The following is a 22,204-nucleotide window of genomic DNA, read 5'->3' as shown; positions in this document are numbered from 1 at the left end:
TTCCTTTCGTCTGAATATCCGGGTTAACATGCTACCTATACAGTCTCCGTACAGACTGGACTTGTGAGTCCCTCGAGTCACTCTGGTTCCTTTTGGCGAATACCGGTAGGATGGGTTGCGCGGAATCATACCTCGTAGCTGTCCTACCAAAACCTCTCGAGAATTATTTACAGTTCGCACAGTACGAGACATTGTCCTTGTACTTCACTTTTTCCTGGATGGATCCGGCCAACAGCTAAGTTTTGGGGACTGGTGACCAAGGACACAAAGCTCGAGTCCGATCAAAGCGACGAAGTAGACCGACCCCGCTACAATTGTCGAGTACTTCACAGAACGCACTTGTGAGGGGAGGGGCTGAAACAGTGACGGTATGAATGCCCGAAGTTGGGCACAAGAGGCGACGGCATGGTACGTGGCGCACTCCGATCCGTACACCTCGCACCAAGACAACGTGCATCAGGTTTTACGCTGTCCCGTGGTTGCCTTGACGCTTAGTATTCTCCACCAATCCGTCGGATCGGATCCAAATTGCCAAGTGTTGGCGGACGAGAAAAATGGTGCGGCAAGCGGCATCACAGTCAGGGCGACCGTACCCCCCTCGTCGGACGAGAGCTCGTCCAAGCATTCGGGAACGGTAACGACATCTCCCGACTGGCGAGCCTACCTAGCGCAAGAAACCGACACGGGTGTCCTCGAATTTAATCAAGCAAACGAAGAAGCCTATGACGCACTCTCGAGACGGACCAAGGCACGCTTGGAAGCATTTCTGACCGGAACTTCCCTGGCGGTGGCGACGACAGTCCCAACTGCGGCAACGGAAGATGAGATTGTCGGTTCTTCTCATGCGTCGAATCTAGCCCTCTCACGGCCACCTATGTTTCCTCCGAAACCAAACATGGCAACAGGGAAACCAATTCGAGGGTATTCCAACCGAACAACGAGTCAAGAATCGGATCGTAGTCTCGGTTTAATCGATGGGTTGGCGGGTTTTCATCGGTTCGAACACTCCAACAGCTCAAGTTCCGCCCCATCCAGAAGCTCCCCAGTGCTTTCGTCGCTCAATGCTGGGAGTCAAACATTGTTACGGTCCATTTCGGCCTCTACAACATCGTCTGCCTCGAATATACAGAAAATCTCGAAGCAGCCTCAGATTGCTCCCGACGAGCTCACCATACGCATGGAGCTTTATATTCGAGCTTTGCTCCGCGTCAGCGCCCAACAACAAGAATGCGTTTTGGGTGCTGAACCCGCCCGGGCTCTCAAAGCACGAGCTCGATCTATCGTGATCGCACTTGTGGATACGGTAGGCACGATACGGCAACAAAGCCCAGTCTTGACGCGACTCCTGTCTTGGCACGTCAAAGAGTTGCTCGCCGTCGACGTCTTGGGCGAGAGCGTCGTGCGACTTATTCGTAAGGTTGTATCAGATTACGAGCACAAGACATCCTTCGCGAGTTTGGCATTCTTATCGAGTCCGGATGATACGGCGGAGCACTCTCTGACGCCCATGGTATTGTGGCTCTTCCAATATTTACAAACATCCTGGAGGGACTGTGTGTCTGATTGTGAACTGGAACGTATGCTGAAGCTGTCGCTCCCGGAGAATTTGCGTTCAGTCTTCAAGACTATCGAGTTCCGATCCATTGGGCACTTGCTCGAAACCTGTCAAGAGTACCGTGATGTGTTGCAGCATATTGAACTGGCGCCGGGTATTAGATCGTATGACGACAGTGACGATGCTGACCATTCCTCGACGGAAGCAAATTTCCGGTCGGCTTGCTCATCGATTGCGGTTCACAACAACAAGGCAATTCGCCAAGCTATTCGGGATTTGCAACGCGAGGTCATTACCGTTAATGGTAACGTCTTACCGCCCGTCACGAGTCGCATCGAATTGGTCCATCTACTCTCCCAAACGCTCAATTCGCGTTCTCTCCAAACAGCGCAACCACGACTAACACGTTCTCAACGGCGTAAACAGCGCGCCGTACGACGGGTCGAAAGTGCACCCATTTTGAGCACAAGCGAATCAGAAGCGGACACCGCCGGGCCTGTCCTAGACAGCGATGGCTTTTTGTCGTCAGGGAATGAAGGAGACCTTTCCGACCACAAAAGGCAGACATCAAGAGCTGTCGGAGCAGGTCCATCCTCCAAGCCTACGCGTCGTCGCCGTAACTTTCACCTTTCGACAGTCGACTTTCTAACGAAGCGGCTTTTGTTGGCGGCGGGGAGGACAGGTACTGGCGGAGATGCCTACTTTGTTGTTAGAGACTTGTTTGGTGGGGACGACATTGAAGTTGTTCCATCGCATTTGCCACCGTCTCACGCGCGAATGGTTCGTCCCGGGTCGATTGAAATTATAATCATGCTATCCAGTGTGACCATTAAATGTCACGGGTCCTTTGATGTATATCCGACATCTCTTGTCGGAGACTGCGAACCACTTATTCAACTGCACACAACTACTACCGAAGTCATTCAGCTACAGGAAGTTCGTGCCAGTGATTCCAGTGGCGATGATATCAAAGCCGACAATTTCTCGTCCGAGGACGAGAGCGATGCGCCAGGTGGACGGCAGGGATCTGTCATGGTGATACAAGAGCGGCAAACGGAACGTACTGGATGGCGTACTTTGTCCATTCGACCCGCGTTGTACGAAAAGGTCGAAAGCTACAGTACTCCGAGTTGACAAATTTTAATACTACAAACGCTTGCGCTCTCTAGTCTTCCCAGGATTAAGAATGTTAACCATCATGGAATGTAGCTATTGCTTTGATTGGTTGCAAAGGTGGAGTACCTTCGTGTGCATAAAACCATAGTAGCTCCCACGATAGAATGGCATTTTGATAGCTTACCATTAGTAGGCGTACGTACCGGTACAGGCGCATCTCAAAATCTCTTCTCTCTTTTTTAAAACTCTATCCACATGTTCTCTCCTGAAGACAAGCCTGTATCTACCTGCCATTGGCCTTCCCGTTCTATGCGCTGACACATCGGCTGGATGGAACAGAGTGGTATGCATCTCGGATCTGAAGTTGTTGAACTGGTGTATCTGGAAGTCAAACCAGTATCTCGCCTTTTTAGGGACCAGTCACCTAATGGCGGCACCGATGAGCTTTCTCTTGCCACCCCTGTGCTGTCTTCTCCGCTGGTCAAGCTCCATTTATTAAAAGCTACACTTGATCCCTTGATACGACAGAGAAAAGACGATTCGGCCTTCCGAATACAGTGGACGACGAGTACTTCTAGTACGGCTCGTGCTCCACTTGTCGCTGGAGACGTTTTCTTCGGAACGAATGATTGTACCGTCGTTGACGCCGAGGAGTCCAGAAAGCAAAGACAAATGTTGTACTTGCCACAAAACAATTCTATTCTCCCTGAATTATTTCCTTGCCACGTCCGAGGTTTTGCCCGAAGGCCGTCATGTAGGGCGACGTATCCATCACGAGTGCGTGTGACCGAGTCCACACTGATTCGAATTATGCCCGCTAGGATGGTAAACGATCCCCATTGCACCCTTTGGAAGGATGCTTTAACGGGCGAACTTGCAAAAAAGCCACTTCCCGAAGTCTTGCAAGAAGAAGTTCTGCGCAATCACAATCCTGATACTATTGCACACTTGACCCTGCGTATGGAGAACCTAATAACGCGATCGGTTCGGGTTGGCACCACCGTGGACGCCTTAGAACGGAGACGACAGGGATGTCAACGCCGGTTGGCCATGAGACAAATTGCTTTGTCTCACTGCAGATGGCCACGACAACAGCACTCTTCAGACGACGTGAAACATCTCACCAAAACAGCGGACACGGGTGACACTTTCAGAGAAACAGCTCTGCTTGTCCATTCGCCCAAACACGGAGCCGGTAAGACTTTGTTGGTAGAAACCATCGCTCGTCGAAAACTACAATGCGACGTTGTATATACCATTTCAGCGGGACCGCTGTTGGCGAAGTATGGGATTCATGCGGATGCGGCCCTCGAAACAATAGTGCACGAAATTTTTATTTGGTCGGCGGTTCATCGGCAGCGTGTTTGTATTATTTTGGACCATCTAGACTCGTTTGTTTCACCAGCTCTATCAGGCAGCTCGGGTGTCGGGGATGCAACGGTTCCAGTACTCAATGCCTTTACATCATATTTGCGAAAGCTCTCATCGAGTTTATCAAAACGACGAGAAGTATTATTCCCTTCCAAGAATCCAATGTATAACCTTATCGGAACGCAAGGTACCGTTCTCGAAGCCAATATCTGCTTGGTAGCGATTGTAACCTGTCCAGATGATGGCTGGCGCTCTTCCACTGGGGGTGAGGCTTCTTTGTCCATGGGGAGCACAATATTCAGCGTCCTTGCTGCTGGTCGCTATCGTATTCCTAGCTTGTCGGCATCGACCCGCCTTGGAGCAGTTCAGTACGCGTTAGAGAACAGCGGACTTCAACTTTCCCTTGCATTGACACACCAACTTCCATATCTTACAGCGTCTGCAGTTTGGGCATATGGGCAAAGTTTTTGCCGTATCGCTGACCTTGTCAAAGTCGAAGTCGAAGATGGTAAAGAAGTCACTATCGCAGCATTCACAAGGATCATGGCAAAACTTTCTAGTAATTCAACAATATCCGCGGATGTGCAATTTTTATCGGTCGATGGTGCAGACCCGTTTGCCTTAGTGGGAGGCAACATAGATGCAAAGCTAGCTTTGGAAGAAAGCCTCTGTCTAGAGTCTAGAAAGCGGAAGTTACTCTCTTCTTTTGATCTTTCTGCACCAAGCGGTGTTTTGCTTTACGGGCCTCCAGGTACCGGCAAGACATTGCTGGCCAAAGCGGTAGCCCGGATGCTTCGCTCGAGAGGTTCACAAGCATCCTCAATTGGGGGAGCCTTCATTTCTTTAAGTATCAGTGACATCGTATTATCTGAAATTGGTTCGAGTGAGAAGCTGGTTTTATCTTCATTTGAGACTGCACGATTGAACGCACCAGCTGTCGTGTTTATCGATGAGTTCCAGGCTTTGTTTACAGAGCGGAGCAACAGCGGAAGTGGCCGGCTCTCGAGTACCCTACTTCAGTGTATGGATGATATCAAACACTGGAGGGAGCTAGATTCAAAAGTATCTACCAATACAGAAGAAGAAAACGAGAGGCGAGTGGTTGTTTTGGCAGCGACAAATACCCCGTGGATGATCGACTCGGCATTTTTGCGGCCAGGTCGCTTTGATCGATTAGTGAAGGTGGACTTGCCCTCGATGGAAGATCGTGTGGCCATCATGCAGCTTTATATGAAAGGCATGAAAATGGAACAAAACGAGGAAGCGTATTTTATACAGAACCTTGCCTTTCAAGTTGCGGAAGTCACGGAAGGGTTCAGCGGTGCAGATCTCGCTGCTCTCTGCAGAGGTGCGGCTATTAGGTGCCTCATGGAGGGAGAATCCAACTTGGGAAAGCTACACTTCTTTGGTGAACTTGACAACGGAATGACAGCAAGTAGCAGTACTGCTTTGGTAGAAAGAATATCTAAATGGCATCCGTAATATTGCTTTTATCAATCAAAGTTAGGTCGTTACAAAACGTACCATGAGTTTCGAACCTCTACAGCAGCCTGTCGTAGCATTCTTGAGGGATCATTCATTGCTCCTTCAAGAATTGACACCACGGCGGGTTTCAGTATGGCAAGTGTATCAATTGCGATATTTGTATTCGCGGTTGCTTCTAGAGCTTGCAAGGCAAGCAGTTTGCTTGTAATTTCCAAGTCAGAGGTTAAGCCAAGGCTCGTAGCGTATAAGCGCATTATACTGGTGACAATGTAGTTCAAATTTTGCGCAAGCAGCTCGGGCGCAACGCAGAGGATCTTGATGACGGCAGCAAGAACAAGTTTTTTTATTTTGAGACGATTTGATACACTGGAGGTTTCCTCTTCTGTAGCAGCTTTTGAGGAAAGACCATAGGACACCACTGCTATCAACTGCTCGCGCGATATTCTACTCAGCATCTTGATGTTGCTTGAGCAAATGATGTAGCAAGCCGAAGCAACTCCTCCAGGGCTAATGCGCTCATTGCTACTTAAGATGTCCTCCAAACGCTTTGCTGACAAATATGATAAACGCTGTTTCCAGATTGTGCTTCGCCTGGTGACGGACAAGACTGAACCGAGCGCCGAAGCCGCCTCTATGGCTAGATCGTTTGAATACGCAGGATTCGCTCGATCGAAGACAGTGACATCAAGCAAAAACCCAGGCACAGAGCTGAAAGGAGCGCCCGACTTTTTGGTACAAGCTATATCGATGAGGAATACAGCAATTTCATTGGATATTTTCGACGACGTACCACCACAACATGCCGCTGCTGAAGCCAACACTCCCAAGAACGACAACAACTCTGATAAAGTCAAAGCTTCAGCTTCACACTGGTATACCAAGCGTTCGGAGAGCCCAGATGTGCGGTTGATTGACTTTGATATCAGCGGAATAATCTGCTTTTTTAGAATCAATTCAACACGACAAGGATTAGAATTCCGAGGAATGAAGCGTGATATCGATATCTGAAGGCAGGCAGCTGCATATGACCGAGCCTCGTGATCATACTCAGGGTCCAACGTAAAATCACAAAGGTAGGCAACGATTTGTTCCAGTGCTTGACCAATTTGTATACCTAAATCAGAGCTTACCAAACCACTTGACGAATGCTGCAGTGACGTGGCAAGAAACGGCAGCACAAGCGACACCTTGACTGCATCAATTTGTGTGAGGGGGGGAAGACATGGCGACACAAGCGAAACCAGTCGCTCCAAGTGCTTAGCTGAGACCAATGATTGATACGAAGGCAAAAGAAGAGGGATGATATCATATGCCTGACAAATGATGGTAGCTATTCGCGCAGAGTCTTCGTTCGTGGGCGGTAGCTCTAGCATGCTTGTTCGAAAGCGGGCTTCGATGCCATCGTCTTCGTTCGTTTCGGCCCCAACGGTTGAAAGAGTTTCAATAACGTCGAAGAGAGTACATGACGAACCTGTTATCGTCGTCTTGTAGAGCTCTTGCGGCGTTCTCACCACCTCTTGATAATACGAAACAGAGAGCGTCGGCAGCTGCTTTCGAAGAGATGAATGAATCACCTTGCTTCAGCTCATCATTAAGCATTCTAAGAAGTATTTGAACGATAGAAGCGGCAGCATGCTGCCCAAATGTGCACGCAATCGCCAAGGTGTTCCTGTCATACCTAGTAGCTTTGATGTCGGCTCGGTTCTGCTGCGATGCCGACACAAGTGATGGAAGAATTTCGGTTTTGAGCAAGATGTTAAGGGGTGCAACCTGAAGAACTGAAATAGGTAGATTTGCGGCTTCCTCTTCGTCGGTTATATTCAACGTCTTCCCGACAAACGCACCAACTGTTCGACAGCACGCCGCGAGCCATTCGTGTTCGTTTGGTTCGATCGACGTATGTGTGGAGGTGCCACATTTTATCAGCTCGCTCGCAACAGCTGTAATGACAAGAGCGAGTTTCTGTACTGCCTCTTTTCCCAGCAATTCAGCCGGTGCTGCTACCAACACTGAATCCAAGGCACGAATTGCAGCGACACAAATGGAGGTTGGTCGCACGCCATTCGAGTCGTCTGATCGTCCATTACCGAGAATGCAACACAGTTTGTCGACGGCATTGGTAGAGTATGGCTGTAACGGATGGGGATGAACTAAAACTCCATCTTTCTTTGCGCTTTCCAACCCTACAAAGCACGACGAGAAAAAAGCACCGACCCCGTAAATGGCTGTTGCCTCGTCCCGATCGTCCTGAAGTCCACCTAGTAGGTTCTCCAACAAAGGAGACAGTCCAGTTTCCAAGCTACGTCTCAGTGTTTTGGGTCCACCACAAGAACAAAGGCACGCCATGTAGGCGATTGCTGTCCGACTCGATGAAGGTTCTGACACCATCTTGGATGACAAGCTCTGAAGCGGCTGGGCGACGAACGTATCCCAGGCAAAATTGCTATTTGCTCGCTCGCATGCCAAACCGATTTGAGAAATCATTTTCCTTGTCTCAACGGCCAAATCTTTGGCGACACCTTCTTCCGCTCCACCTTTGACGACCGCCATCGATGCTTCATCATGTATCGTCAGCATTGTATCCGAGAGATGCATCAGGGCTACCGAATCCAAAAGCTCCAACCGAGAGAACGAAGAGGTGACCGAAGGAGACGATCCGAATAGTAGGACAGACAAATCCTTTATACCAAGTAGCTGATCGGCACAATTGGCTGGGCCGTCTTCCGCTGGTGGAACAATACGCTCGAGAACGATACCTAGACTCAAGCCTATCAATGGATCCTTCCGCAAGTCACGTGCCACTTTGTCGTAGCCAACAAAAGTCAGCACCTCCAAAATGGCGCGACTCAATCCTTCCCGTGTTATACCGTGGGGATTATTGGGTGGTGGCGTGAACTGTATCGGATAGTAGGGAGCAACGGCGTCAAAAAAATCGTCCACCGGAAACTCGGAATCTTTCAATACAGGATACCATGCTCGCTGGACGCGTCCCAGCAAGACCAGCAGTTGCATCAAACACCGGGGGTCTGATTCTCCGTGCAAACATATCGCAGTAAATTGTGCGAATTTTATCAAATCGTCTTGGACATTTTCGTTTTCGCCTATTGCGATGGAACAAGACAAGATAATGACACCAACACTATCTACGGCGGATTGCAAAAGCCCGAAACAATACGACCGCCGTGATCGAGGCAATGTTGATAAGCCAGAGGCGACACGACTGGCGGCTGGAGGAGTATCGCTTCTATTGTGATCGCTGGCGCCGTCTATAACAGCTTCGAGTTCGGGCGCTGCGCACCGTCGTTCCACACCCGCACGGGCCAACGCCAGCCGTTGCGAAACCACTTGTTCCGTCGTCGCCGCCACATCACTTGGTACGCTCTCAATAAGAACAGTAAGACTCTGGATCGCTATATCTCGAACCTGCTCTTCGTAGTCCTCGTCCATGTCTTCCCGAATGCCTGCTTCATCTAGCACAATGGGTCCACAATACGTCAGTAAGAAATTTCCGAGCAGCTGCGTCAGGTTGGACGACAACCCCGCTTCGGCGCATCCTTCCAAGGCGCCGAGTAGGCAATGCAAGGCTACAATACGCGGCGTGGTCTCTTGAAGCACCGGGCCCAACTCACGAATGAGAACAGCCAGTGCTTCTTCGTGACTGGCCCGAGTCGTCAGTTTTTGCTGCAAGGGCGTCTCGACGGTCGTGTGGGTACAGAGAGATCGAAAGAAAGAACAGGCTTCCTTCCGCAAACGATCCTCATTGTTGCGGCTGCGACACTTGGTCTGCCAGATACGAAAGAGTTCTTCGGTCGTAGTGCTCAAGGACGAAGTACTGCGACTTTCGTCGTTGTTGCTGCTCCCTGTCGACGAACACCGGGCCAACGTTTCACTCGGCATGTTGCTTCTAAATACCTACTGAGTGTAACCGTGAACTGATCTTTTATGGGCTCTTCGTTCGATTAATTATAATGGCTTTTAGATGGGGGGATGATTGACTGGTCTACATACAGGATGATGGAATGGAGGAAGCTCATGCCAAGGCTCACAAAAGCTGATTGCGTACGGGAGAGCGAGAGAAAAACGGAAAGAAATGTGGCCCGAGGTTGGGTGAAAAAAGGGTCGGTCTGGACGTTTGACGTTTCTCGGACGATCCCATCGACGACAAGAGAAGACTGTCCTTCAGACCTTAATAACGTACGGCAGTACATACGATAGTCTGGATTGCTCGTGATCGACCATCTCGGGAAACGCGCGCGTACCAGTTGCGCGACACAACGTTGCAACGTAAACGATCGCGATGTCTGGATTCACCCTGACCTCCCCAACACTGAAGGACCATGAACGATATCTGCTACACACAATCCACCGTCGTTTGTCTTTGTCGCTCAACAGACAGGAAGGCACATACATTATACATCAAAGCTATTTTGCAACCATTTTTGATACTACTTTAATATCGCCTGGATTCAATAGGTCCCAATTCGATAGTAGAAACATACAATGGGGGACTCTAGGCGTGTATCGTACTTTTACGATGCCGAGATCGGAAACTACCATTACGGCCAAGGTGGGTTGTTGTGCTTCGGATACGTAGATTTGTCCCGCTACTGGGTTATCCATGAATAACAAACAGCACAATTGGAGTATTTCAAAAATCACCATGGGTTACTTGATATCTGGGGCTGTGTTCCAATTGACAGAGAACGACTTTCTCTTACTCACACACCCTTGGCTTTCTCCCGTATTTGCGTAGGCCATCCGATGAAGCCTCATCGCGTGCGCATGACGCACAATCTCGTCGTCAACTACGGCCTCTACCGCAAGATGGAGGTCTTTCGTCCTCGTCTTGTTTCGCCCACCGCCATGACGCGTTTTCACAGCGACGACTACATCAACTTCCTCCGAGTCATTACCCCCGACAATATGCAGGATTACATTCGTCCCCTCCAGCGCTTCAACGTGGGAGAAGACTGCCCGGTCTTCGACGGTTTGTTCGAGTTTTGTCAGCTCTACACATCCGGATCGATTGGCGGCGCCGCTCGGCTTAACGAAAATCGCGTCGATATTGTTATCAACTGGGCTGGCGGTCTGCATCACGCTAAAAAGGCCGAAGCCTCCGGATTCTGTTACGTCAATGACTGTGTCTTGGCCATTCTCGAGCTTCTCAAGAAACACGAACGAGTTCTATATATCGACATTGATATTCATCACGGAGATGGAGTCGAAGAAGCCTTTTACTCGACCAACCGCGTCATGACGGTCAGTTTTCACAAGTTTGGCGAGTACTTTCCAGGAACCGGGGACGTCCTCGATGTGGGCTACGCCCAGGGCAAGAACTACGCCATTAACTTCCCGCTCAACGACGGTATGGATGACGATTCGTACGAATCCATCTTTCGTCCAGTGATTGGCAAGATCATGGAAGTATTCGCACCGGGCGCTGTTGTCTTGCAATGCGGCGCCGATTCGTTATCGGGCGATCGTCTCGGCTGCTTTAATCTTTCGGCACAGGGCCACGCTAACTGTGTTGAGTTTGTCCGCTCCTTCAATATTCCAATGCTGGTGCTAGGAGGCGGTGGTTATACGCTACGCAATGTACCGCGCTGCTGGACGTACGAAACGTCAGTCCTTACGGGAGAAAAAGTTTCGGACGAATTACCCTTTAACGATTATTTCGAGTACTTTGGACCGGATTATCGGCTCCATTTGCCCGTCTCGAACATGGAAAATCTTAACTCGCGAGCCTATTTGGATAAAACCAAGAATCAGCTTTTGGATATACTGAGTCAAGTTGAGCCCGTGCCCAGCGTACAAATCCAAACCGGACAGATAGATTCACAGACCAACCCTCGCTCTATGGCGATGGAAGTGGACGACGAGCCTCCAGCGGAGGAATCAAATCCGGATGCGCGCGTAACGAGGGAAGACACTGGGCGAAAGGAACACGCGTCCGAGCTGGCGGCGTAAGTCTGACACTATCTCGTCAGACTGGCGCGCACTGGCGTCCGAGCGTGGAATCGACATTTGCAAAAACAAGTTGTGGTAGCAGCATAACAAGGTCGGGGGCCTGTAATTGAAACTGTTAGGATCGTGAGTGCAACCTAGTTGTGTTTGACTCTTTCGTTGCTGCTTTAAAAGCAAACCCATGTCTTCTCGCCACTGTTACCTGTAGACCGATATTGACCATGGTTGTGTAGTTGCAATTACGTTTACTTTTCTGTCTCTCCAACGTCTCTTCCATGAAAAAAAGACTGAACACCCTGATCATTTCGTAATTCCGTCATGTCCGTGACTTTTCTGTGTGTACTCTCACTCTTCCTATGGTAATAGTCTGTCTTCAACGCCCTCAAAAGCGCGTGGTTCAAACTAGGGTGCGTCCACAAGATGGAGTGCCGTTGGTTTTTCTCCGACGTGTACTGAAGATGGGAATTTATCACAGACGCCATACACCAGAAAACAGAATGCATATTGTCTATATAAGTTTAACTGGGTTACGTACGAAATGTAAAAAAAACAGAGACAGGCACGCATAGGTACGGTGTATGTGTCTCAGAAAATTTCCACTGGGCTGGATCAAACGATTTTATCGAGACAGACTTGTGCTTGTCGCTCTAAACCAGCGTGTCGGACCTGACCAGCCTGTAAGGCCACTTGTAGTACGCTGTGGACTTCGGCAACATCGTGATCGCCCTCGAGTAGGAATTGCACACACCTGGCAGCCATTTGGGCTGCTCGGGGGTTCTTGTGGGCACCTTGCATTTCTTGGAGAAGGGTTGGTCGAAGCATTTCGCGCACCATATCAGAAATATCACCTTTAACAGTCTGAATGGCGTTGGCAATAACTGTAAGAGCCATGACACGCAGCTTGAAGATATCATCCTCTACCGTACGATCTACGAGGAGTGAGATGATCTTGGAGCCGACTTCGCTCTCGACCTGTAACAACTCCGTAGAGACAGCGAACGCAGTCTTCTCGCCCACATTTTTGGCATCTGTGATGACAGCAAGTGTTTGGAGAGCAAGAAGGTAGGAATCGTGATCACGGTAGACCAGCATCTTGGAGACAGTCGAAAGGGAGGCAACGCCATTGGGACTGTAACTTTCGTCGTCCGAATCCGAAACCAGCGGAAGAGTACTGGATGTGGACGAACAAGGCTGATTCTCTTTCCCTTCTGCAGCACTAAGAATAGCATACGTGTCCCCGTGGAAGCTAAATGCAGCACCAAATCGCCTCTGGACTTCCACTATAATGCCGTGATGAAATTCTCCCCTTCCACGGTACAGACGAATTCGAAAATCCACCCCGTCTGGCGTAGTGCACTTGACCTTGGCTTTGTCATCTTCGTAGCACGCTTCAATGGATCGCTCCCGTAGTATTTGACTAATTCGACGGGATATCTCCGAGGAAGAAACGTGTGGGACAAATGCTGCGGTCCGCTCCAACGGGTGGAGGTCAGGAAGGGTTGGAGCGCTCGAGAGATCCCAAACGAAAGGTTCCGCGGCTGCCTTCACTAGTGCAGTTGTCGGTGCCGTTTTCAATGTTGTGGATGGCGTGGAAGAAGGCCCTGCAAGAAAAGGAGACGCTGGTACGGAAGTCATCGCTGGAGAGAACACGGTCGAAGGGCCTACCACGCGCCTCGTGGTTTCTTCCCCGCCATCGTGCATGGTGAGATTCACGTCAACCATAAAATTTCCCGCCGATTTCTTTTGCGAACTGTCATTCATCTTTTGTGTATCGTAAGCTTGATGCAATTTGCTGTATTGTGGAATCGATTGCGCAGATTGAACTCCCGCAGAGACTTTGGATTGCTGCTTCGTATTAGCGATTGTGGCGTACTTGTGTGTTGGGATTTTCTCCGTTTACTGGGTTTGCAGCAGACTTTCCTCACAGCACAGCACGAGGCTCTCTCAAGTAGAGCGCCTCACGAAACTGCTACAGAGGCTAAGTCGCTTTTTTACTTATGTTACAGTGATTCACAGTAAATACGGAAACCGGCAAGAGGCTATATAATTCTTGATCTCCACGATTGTAGTCATTCCCACTTCGAGGTTGCCTGTAAAAATATCCTGTTGAATTCTACGGAACAAATGAGATTTCCGAGCTTATTTCAACCACTCGAAAAAAATCGCTATAAAAAAATTAGTTCACAAGTCTTTCGAAAAAAATGCTGACTTGGTAGACTTTGTCAGCCAATCATTTCAGTCTTCGAGATGGACATATCCTCTTTTGGTATCGAAGTTCGGTTGCTATGGTCCACTGGTTTGACCAACCATGACTAACATTATCGCTTGCATATATCACGTATGCTCCGTCAATCCTCTTTAACAGACGACTCTCGGGCACAACGGCTCTTTCTACACGAACGACATTTTTAGCTATTCCGGTCCGAGGAAGCACGACAGGCCAAACCCGTTTCATCTCTCTAGACAAGGACGAACATGGTTCATGTTTTAGCTCTATGATATCACAAACCCACTTTCCAAACAGTAGAAGCGTGTGTTTGAAAATGAAAAGGTATGCTAATATTTACAGTAGACAACACGGTGGACCAGCAGAAGCAGCGAACTCCCTTCAGGGCGCTGCAGTACATCAGCAGTCAATCGGACCTTGACGTCTTCCTTCCGTCACTTGTATTTTGAATTTCGTTTTGCTAACACAAATCCCAATCGTAGGCGACAGTACGTCTGCAAAACAAAATGAGCTATATTGAGTGATCCATAGCTAAAGGGAAAGAATTGTGATGCCCCCTCGATGGGTCTGATAGAACGACCGACAAAGCGCCAATGGTACCCTAACGGTGGTTATCGTTCGGTGCGAGCGACCGATCAACTTCACCACATTGATGCATAGTTCATCGACGCAGTAATCTCGGTTTAAAATAAGGAATTTGTGTTGTTCCCACTTAACGCAACGTCGTTCTTTCTTTCCGCTACAAATATATTCGAAACCATCCCTTGTTGCTTCCAGGAACGTTTTCGTATAGAGGTCAATCGCCCTTGAAAGAGTCTTTTTGATCCATTTTGCGAAATGTTTCCGTTCTTATTGTTTCTCCGGTTGCGCCTCTCTACGAGCTGCACGGCGTTCCAGTTTACGAGCTCTTTTGAGTTCTGTTGGTGTCATTTCCGATTGTGCTTTGCTGAGCAAGTCGGGAAAATTTACACCCGATCTTGCATTATCTTCGGCGCCAAGCTGCTTAGTAAAGGTGTCGTTGGTTGTCGAAGAATGAGAATGTGTCACAGGGTCTTTATCGTTTCTAATAAGAGATTGATTCTTGTTAGATTTGGGTTTGCGTTTCTCCAGTCGCTGTTGACGAGCTTGAATCGACTTGCGTTCGTCCTCGAGTTTAGCCTCGGACTGTAAACTCACGGTAATCCGTTTGCGGCGCTTATCAATTTCCAGAATTCTCGCACTGACTTCATCGCCTGGCCGGTGAACGGCCTCCGCTGATTCGACAAAGTCGTCCTGACAGCGTGATACGTGACAGAAGGCGTCCGAATGACTCCCAATGTCGAGAAAGACGCCGAACTGTTTGCTATACACCACTTTTCCAGGATAGCTTTCGCCAACTCGAAAGTCAGTCACTGGCTTTCGTCCTCTGCAGTAGCGATTATCATCCTGTCGAGTCGTCGTTTTGTTTGTTGGGTCGGGGTCGCCCACTCTTCCCCCTGTAGCGTTTTCAGCCTTTGTATCGGAAAGCGTGATCGCCTCTACTAAAATAGACGTATCTTTCCGGCCACGGCGGCGTTTCCCCCGTTGGCGCGCAATAGCTTCGTTTACACTTTCATCGTCTGACGAGTCGTCGCTGTTCGTATTCGGAGATTTTTCTTCCTCTTGTTTCGACACGGACTGTGCAACTTCTTTTCGCTCCGGTAGCTGATCATCTGTTTTAGTGTGTCTACCATGGTTATGACTTTCTTGTTCAGGTTTGTTTTCTGTGGTAAAAGAGCTTTCAGTGAAATCGTCCTGATTTGACGCCTTACTCTCGGTCCTGGCCTTCTTCGCCGGATACGGCTGTGATTTGGCAGCAAGATTATTCTTTTTATGTTCAAACTCTTTTAACTGCGTCAAAAGAAGCTGGCGCTCTGATGCATCGTCGGTCGTCTCTAATTTTCGCTTTAAATGTTTCGGCTTCTTTATTTTGCTCTTTATGGCTTGCAGTCTTCGTGACGCAAGACCCGATGGAGGGGTGTTTGTAGGGAGACGAGCAGGGATTGCTCTCGTCAACGGAGCGTCTGCTGCGGGCATCGCTCGATACCGATTTACCCCCTTCACTGCTAGCTTGTTTCCGTTGTCCCCATTAGCATGATATTCTTTGCTGCTTCCACCTTTTGGTGGCTGCCGTTGGAGGCGCCTTCGTTTCTGGGCACCCGATCCACCCATAGTTGTTGCTGTGAATCTAACAGTAAGTGTTTTTTGCTAGTTTGCCGAAGCAAAAATGTGGACACGAGGAAACTTGGTGGTCTTCGTCGTTGAGCTGCTGGCTCTGTCTGTAGTCCGTCAAATATCGCTGGTATCTATCAAATGACTTTGGGCTCGACCGTCGGATTCCTAATTCTCTAGTGGATTCCTAATTCTCAAACAAGCAGTACCGTATGTAATGTAAATGCCGATCGCATGGAAATGAACGTCTCGTCGAAATGATCGAACATCCTGTCATTCCGATCTTCTCACTTCTTTATTCGAACTTGTCTTGGAAGTGAGCGAAAACATGCCGGTGTCCCGAATGAGGGCCTCTTTGTTGCTTCTTGCACTACTGACATCATGCGACTATGCTGAATCCTTTCGACATGCAGCACAAAATAAGATGAGGTTCAAACTGCCTTCCATAAAGACGTATGAAAGAAACGGATTATCGGCAAAATTTGTGGATGGCACACACAATTCCTCGACTGAAAGAGAGCATGCGTGCAACAAGGCTCTCAAAGTAGCACTGCTACAAAACCTGTCCGTAGATCTTGCAAAACTATCGACGATTCGCCCTGTATCGCCAGCTGCTGATTTCAGCGCACCGGCAGCTATCATTTCCGCTGGATCCAGCTACACTCGCATTTGGACACACAGTACGTGGGAAAGCCATTCTCGCCCTCCCCACGTGCGATATACAAACCATGTTATCCGATGGGGAGCCAGCTCTACCGCGCGCAAAATTCTCCCCACGGTTCTGCTCGCTGCAGCCTGGGCTGCTTTGGTCGCGAGGCTGGCGCGATCGAATTTTTGGGTCTTAAGGTTCTTGACGGCGACGGAACCGTCCAAGGCCTTCGGATTTCTAGCAGCTCCGCTCGCATTGTTACTAACGCTTCGTGCGAACGCCAGCATGCAAAGACTTTTGGAAGCTAGATTATTATGGGGTCGCTTAATCCTCCACACTCGATCGTTGGCCAGTGTTATCAGGGTTTACCTTTACCCTGCTTGCCCACAAGCGTCGACATTAGCCATTCGACATATAGCCATGATGGGATGGATCCTGAAGGCTACATTGCGTGGAGAAAGTTCCGAGTCGCAACAGGCTGTGTTACGGGTCATGCTCCCTGACGAACGGGATTTCCAATGGCTTGCTTCGCATCCCAAAACGAGCGTCGCGGTGACATACAGATTACGACAAATCTGTTCGCACATGTTAGAATCTTTGATCGATCGATCTTCCTCTTCGGCAATAAAGTTTGTGATTGAAGATAAAATCGGATCGTTGGAGGAGGTCGTTGGCGGGTGCGAACGGCTATTTGGGAGTCCGATTCCACCAACCTACAGTCGACACTTGAGTCGCGTTGTAGTTATGTGGGTTTTGCTCCTACCGATGTCTTTGCTCTCATCTCCGGGGCTTTCCACACTCGGAATTTCCATAGCGACCGCCGTCGGAACCTATGTTCTGGTAGGCATTGACGAAGTTGGCATGGAAATCGAGAATGTCTTCCAGATGCTACCCCTACAGCAATTGGCGGGTGCGGTACAAAACGATGTGCGCGACCAATTTATTCCCAAGCAGGGGGAAATGCCAAGGGTTATTTTGTAGAAGATAGAGGATCGACTTAACAGTGAAACAATTTGTGGCTTGCGGACTTACTGGTGAGTTTGTTTGGTTACCTGTGCCATTTTGATTCACGATGGCTTTCTCCGCGGCATTTCTATAAATCTCTTCATGTGTGAAAGAAGCCGGAGTAGTTTTCGGTCGACGACACGTATCATTTAGCCTATTGAGCGTACACACTTAAAAACATGAAACAGAAGCCACTCATCGGCCCCGGCTAGAGAGCCTGTCTTGCGTGTCCTTTTTCAAAACCCCTTTATTGCTTTGGCATCGTTGCTTAATGTAGCACGCTTCCAGTAGTTGATTGCTTCTCAAATGTATGCTATGTGAATTTTCCTCGACTCCTTGCTGTGAAGATCTCGCTATAGTATTCTTCTCAACAGTAAACGAAAATGACTTTTTTTCATACAACCAGTATTGTTTTCGTTGTTCGTCCTGTTTTGGACCTCCTATCTTTCCCAAAGAGAGCGAACCGACAGTTTGCGCCTGTCGATTTGGGCATATTAGCGGGAGTTACACGTTCTTACAGTCAGGAATCCACACCAAGAGCAATTTCTTGTCGAATTCTATGGACAACGCTGGCTGGCGAGACTATCAATTACGAAGGTGGCGAGAAAAGAGCCATTACATTTAATGAAATGTGCCAAAAAATTTGGCACGAAACTCTGTTGGTGCGCGATACGTTATTGTTGTCGGCTTCCTTATGTAGGCATTTTTTGTTTGCTGCTGGCGCGGTCGGGGAAGTATCCTCGATCTGGGCTTGTATATATTTCAGTCACGTCGATTTTTTGACTCTATGTAAGCTGCGTTGACCTTTACTAGATACAGCCGTCGAGATTAAGTGATTGGTTCTCTTCAGTCGTTCCAACGTATGCACGAACGTCGGGAAAGGCCAAACAAAAAAGCAAGAGCCACTCCGCGCTATCAACTTTGGCTTGTGTGTGAGTACTGGATGACGGGGGTCGGACACGGTTGGGCAGGACGAAAAAGCCAGTGGCTACCACAATTTCCGCGTTACCGATAGCTGCATTTGTCAAAGTGAAGCAGTCCAATAGTTCTTGGGAGGACTGTCCATGTCGATTCGTCTCTTCTCTACCGCCTTACTAGCTGCTTGCTTAGCAAAGGCAACTGCCCAAACTTGCCCCACTCTTATCTGGAGTGACGAGTTTGACGGTTCCAATCTCAACGCCGACAACTGGACTCCGCAAATTGGTGATGGTTGCGATATCTCCGTAGACCTCTGTGGTTGGGGAAATAACGAAGCTCAGTTTTACCGTAGCCAAAATATTGCAGTGGCGGATGGTTCACTCAAAATCAACGCCTTGCGACAAACTTTCGGGGAGAAAGAGTTTACGTCCGCACGCATCCGTTCCTTCGAGAAGTTTGACATTGATTTGACCCAGCCTTACGTTCGCATCGAAGCGCGAATCAAAGTCCCCCTTGGTCAAGGCTTATGGGGTGCATTCTGGATGATGCCTTCTCCGGAAGTGCTGTGGCCCAAAGGTGGAGAGATTGGTACGTATTTATCACTATGTTGTGTGTAGCTGATAAGATTCGGCCACACTTATAGTTTCTTCTGTATTCTGATGCAGATATTATGGAGTTTATTGGCAGAGAACCCAATTCAGTAAGTACCGAAGACTAGAACACGACCACAACGATTCGCTTTTTCATAGCCTAACCCATAACGTCCTTGGACATAAAATGCAGGCTTATGGAGTCATTCACTACGGTAACTTGTTTCGAGACAAGTCTGAGTTGGGAGGTCCACTGAAAATGCCTACCAGTCCTAGCGAAAATTTTCATATTTACACAATCGAGAAGACACCAAACCGTATCGCCTGGTTGGTAGATGGCTTTGAGTATCAGTCGTATACAAATTCCGACATTCAGCCCAAGTACAGCTGGCCATTCGAGCAGACTTACCATTTGATACTCAATTTGGCTGTCGGAGGAAATTGGCCAGGATATCCGGATCGCGATCAAGCTGTGGATGTGATAATGGAGGTGGATTACGTTCGTGTCTACGATATGTCAGGAGGATCTATCGGAAGCATCACCGGAGAGTCCCTGGTACAGATCAATGGAGCCGATGGGCTCTATTGTATTGACGATAGTGACGTTTTGTTCACCGATATTGCTTGGACAGTCCCGACAGGCTCGAGTTTTACACCCTCCTTGGATGATGGAAACTGCATCATTGTCGCCTTCGGTTCGGTCTCAGGGTATATTCAAGCTGTCGGCCAGACCGCTGACTGTGGTCCCCTAAGCTACAGTATGCCAGTGGAAGTTCAGCCCCTCTACCAGAAAGAATTCGCCGTGGTGCCAATTGAGGAAGGCAGCACTACTATCGGTGCTTCAACAGGAAGTCAGAGCTTCCTCCTGATCGACGGTATCCCAACATTTCAATACGATCGGTTAGCTTCTGACTTGTACGATAACATCATCATCGGTACCTCTGATGTCTCCGACGCCAGTCTCTATGTGTCAGAGCAGAAGAAGTTTTACATGGACATATCATCGCCAACGGCTGCCACTTGCACTCGAGTTATAATTCAGTTTGAAGATACCACCACAGCATTACCGGACAACTATCCAATCGGGCGACATAGTCGATACGTTGGATACCTAGACGATTCAGAGAGCTTCCAGCGCGTCGAGTTTACATACTATGATCGCCCGGACACAAGCGTGGCTGACAACGCCGTCAGTCAGCTGGCCGTTTTGATTGATCCATTTCTGTTCCGCGGTGACCGATATCTGATCCGCAACTTTGACAGCTCTTCTGCAGGCTGCTCCAGCAATTGCGAACCCCTTTCGACCAATGCCTGCCGTACATACGCCAAGTCCGAACAAGGAATGTGTACAGATGGCGAAAACAACGATCGTGAGGGATACAATGGCGACGATCAAATAGACTGTGAGGATGCGGATTGCTACGGACTAGACCCTGCCTGTCCTCTGAGAGAGGGACGGGCAACTGAAGTGCCTACGATGCTGAGCCCTACATTGGCGCCCACTGGGTTGCCCACGGGCAACGCCTCTGACCCTCCCTCAATAGTGCCTTCGAGTGAAACTGCTTTCCCGACCGCCACTGGGACTGTTAGAGTGACTAGTCGCTCATCGGACATCCCGTCCTCGAAACCAAATATCATGCCCATAACCTCCGGGCCTACGAGCAGCGCTGCTCCGTCTTATTCCAACGACGAAGCAGAGTGTGACGCGCAGCCGCGATGCGCTGCGTTGGATCTTGCGGGAGTGTGTTGCCCTACGATTGACGCAGTCTATCTTGATTGCTGCGACAACCGGCCGATCGATCCAAACTCAGAAGCAGGTTTCTGCAACGACGGAATTGACAACGACAATGATGGTTTGTTTGACTGCGAAGATCCTGACTGTGCGAACGACGAGATGTGTCGCGCCGATTGCGTCGCCATTGGAACTTGCGCTGGGCTTTCAGGTCAGTGCTGTCCAACGATTGACAGCATTTTTTTGGATTGCTGCGATGCAGCCGTTCTTTCGGCGGGATACTCTGTTGATTTTAGCCTGATCGATCCGGCTACAATCGAGGAACAGGCTGCATACTGGCTTTCGACTTCACCCTACACTGTTCCAGGTGTTGCTCCGGACGGCTCGACGCCGGTAGTGGATTATGCACGCGACGAAGCTACTTTGTACGATATGATTTACTACCAAACAGGTTCTATTGAAAAAGCATCGGAATATGTTATTGGTCGTCGAAAGATATACATGGATGTTTGGACGGACGCGCCTGAGTGCACTCAGATAATTCTTCAGTTTGATAGCTTGCCGACCGCAGTGGCCGACAATTATCCAACGGGCCGCCACAGTCGATACGTGGCATTTACCACTAGGAGAAACGAATGGGAACGTATAGCATTGGACTTTTGGGACCGCCCAGATGGTGATCTGGATGACACGGTTATCAATACCATTGCTCTCTTCTTCGACCCAGGCACTCTAACCTCTCACCAATTTTACTTCCGAAACATGGACAGTACCCTCTCAGGCTGCCGAGAGAACTGTGAGGTTGCCGCAATAGATGACTACTGTTTGGCTCTGAGCTCGGGGGAGAGTGGATTCTGCGGGGATAGTCTCGATCAGGATGGGGACGGACTGATTGACTGCGTGGATCCAGACTGCACACTGGACGAGGCCTGCTCCGCACAACTATCCATCAGCTATTCAGCCTTGCAAGACAATTCATTCCGCACCGCTGCCTCCAGTAGTTCTGCACAAGTTATCTTGAACGGTGGTTTGATTGTGTCTTTTCTGGCGATCCTCCATACCATAGCTTAATCGGACGTACCTTCACGTAGAAAAAAATATTTTTGGTTTGGATTTTCGCTTACAGTTAGGCGTTTCCTGCTCGTCATCAGGAAACAGCTGCATGATATTGTATTCCGGTCCAGTCTCCCTCATCTCCTATTCTACTAGCTAACTAGAGTGAGTAGCCTTTGCAAAGTCAGATACAACTTCATTCGTGGTCAACATGCTCTACAAGCTGTAAAAACGCGAAAATGCATGCACACTTCCTTGTCATCGCGACAGACAGGCGAAGAAATGTGATTGGCTGTGAAATTCGGGCTTGTCCAAGAGCAGACGGGGCTTCGGCGTCACAGTTGATTAT

General features: G+C 49.1%; 8 protein-coding genes across 8 annotated transcripts; 5 read left to right on the top strand and 3 right to left on the bottom strand.

Moving 5' to 3' along the window:
* Positions 1-220: 220 nt before the first annotated feature.
* On the top strand, positions 221-2,689 carry PHATRDRAFT_47019 (predicted protein; the record flags this gene model as incomplete). Its single annotated transcript, XM_002181289.1, has 1 exon — positions 221-2,689. The coding sequence occupies exon 1, from the start codon at positions 371-373 to the stop codon at positions 2,687-2,689; it is 2,319 nt and encodes a 772-aa protein (XP_002181325.1). The 5' UTR covers positions 221-370.
* A 1,853-nt stretch (positions 2,690-4,542) lies between these two features.
* PHATRDRAFT_28412 (predicted protein) lies at positions 4,543-5,416 on the top strand (the record flags this gene model as incomplete). Its single annotated transcript, XM_002181288.1, has 1 exon — positions 4,543-5,416. A coding segment is annotated over exon 1 (831 nt), but the record flags the coding sequence as incomplete, so codon positions are not given.
* A 327-nt stretch (positions 5,417-5,743) lies between these two features.
* On the bottom strand, positions 5,744-9,424 carry PHATRDRAFT_47017 (predicted protein; the record flags this gene model as incomplete). The annotated part of the gene is made up of 5 exons (XM_002181119.1): positions 5,744-5,785; positions 5,851-6,266; positions 6,318-6,998; positions 7,102-7,710; positions 7,738-9,424. 5 exons carry the CDS (start codon positions 9,422-9,424, stop codon positions 5,744-5,746), a joined length of 3,435 nt encoding a protein of 1,144 aa, XP_002181155.1.
* Positions 9,425-9,899: 475 nt separating this feature from the next.
* Positions 9,900-11,494, top strand: PHATRDRAFT_51026 (histone deacetylase 1 isoform; the record flags this gene model as incomplete). The annotated part of the gene is made up of 2 exons (XM_002181287.1): positions 9,900-10,094; positions 10,281-11,494. Exons 1-2 carry the CDS (start codon positions 10,028-10,030, stop codon positions 11,492-11,494), a joined length of 1,281 nt encoding a protein of 426 aa, XP_002181323.1. The 5' UTR covers positions 9,900-10,027.
* A 489-nt stretch (positions 11,495-11,983) lies between these two features.
* PHATRDRAFT_47015 (predicted protein) lies at positions 11,984-13,358 on the bottom strand. Its single transcript, XM_002181118.1, has one exon. The coding sequence runs from the start codon at positions 13,250-13,252 to the stop codon at positions 12,101-12,103; it is 1,152 nt and encodes a 383-aa protein (XP_002181154.1). The 5' UTR covers positions 13,253-13,358; the 3' UTR covers positions 11,984-12,100.
* A 1,209-nt stretch (positions 13,359-14,567) lies between these two features.
* Positions 14,568-15,908, bottom strand: PHATRDRAFT_47014 (predicted protein; the record flags this gene model as incomplete). The annotated part of the gene is made up of 1 exon (XM_002181117.1): positions 14,568-15,908. The coding sequence occupies one exon, from the start codon at positions 15,906-15,908 to the stop codon at positions 14,568-14,570; it is 1,341 nt and encodes a 446-aa protein (XP_002181153.1).
* A 328-nt stretch (positions 15,909-16,236) lies between these two features.
* PHATRDRAFT_37111 (predicted protein) lies at positions 16,237-17,538 on the top strand (the record flags this gene model as incomplete). The annotated part of the gene is made up of 1 exon (XM_002181286.1): positions 16,237-17,538. The coding sequence occupies one exon, from the start codon at positions 16,237-16,239 to the stop codon at positions 17,536-17,538; it is 1,302 nt and encodes a 433-aa protein (XP_002181322.1).
* Positions 17,539-18,587: 1,049 nt separating this feature from the next.
* Positions 18,588-21,913, top strand: PHATRDRAFT_54681 (endo-1,3-beta-glucosidase). Its single transcript, XM_002181285.1, has 3 exons — positions 18,588-19,068; positions 19,146-19,180; positions 19,264-21,913. The coding sequence occupies exons 1-3, from the start codon at positions 18,627-18,629 to the stop codon at positions 21,871-21,873; spliced, it is 3,087 nt and encodes a 1,028-aa protein (XP_002181321.1). The 5' UTR covers positions 18,588-18,626; the 3' UTR covers positions 21,874-21,913.
* Positions 21,914-22,204: the final 291 nt, after the last annotated feature.

The sequence above is a fragment of the Phaeodactylum tricornutum genome, chromosome 12, assembly GCF_000150955.2.
Source record: "Phaeodactylum tricornutum CCAP 1055/1 chromosome 12, whole genome shotgun sequence".
Taxonomy (NCBI): Eukaryota; Bacillariophyta; class Bacillariophyceae; order Surirellales; family Neidiaceae; genus Phaeodactylum; species Phaeodactylum tricornutum.
The sequence above is the reverse complement of the archived record's forward strand: the minus strand, read 5'-3'. Positions and strand labels throughout refer to the sequence as shown.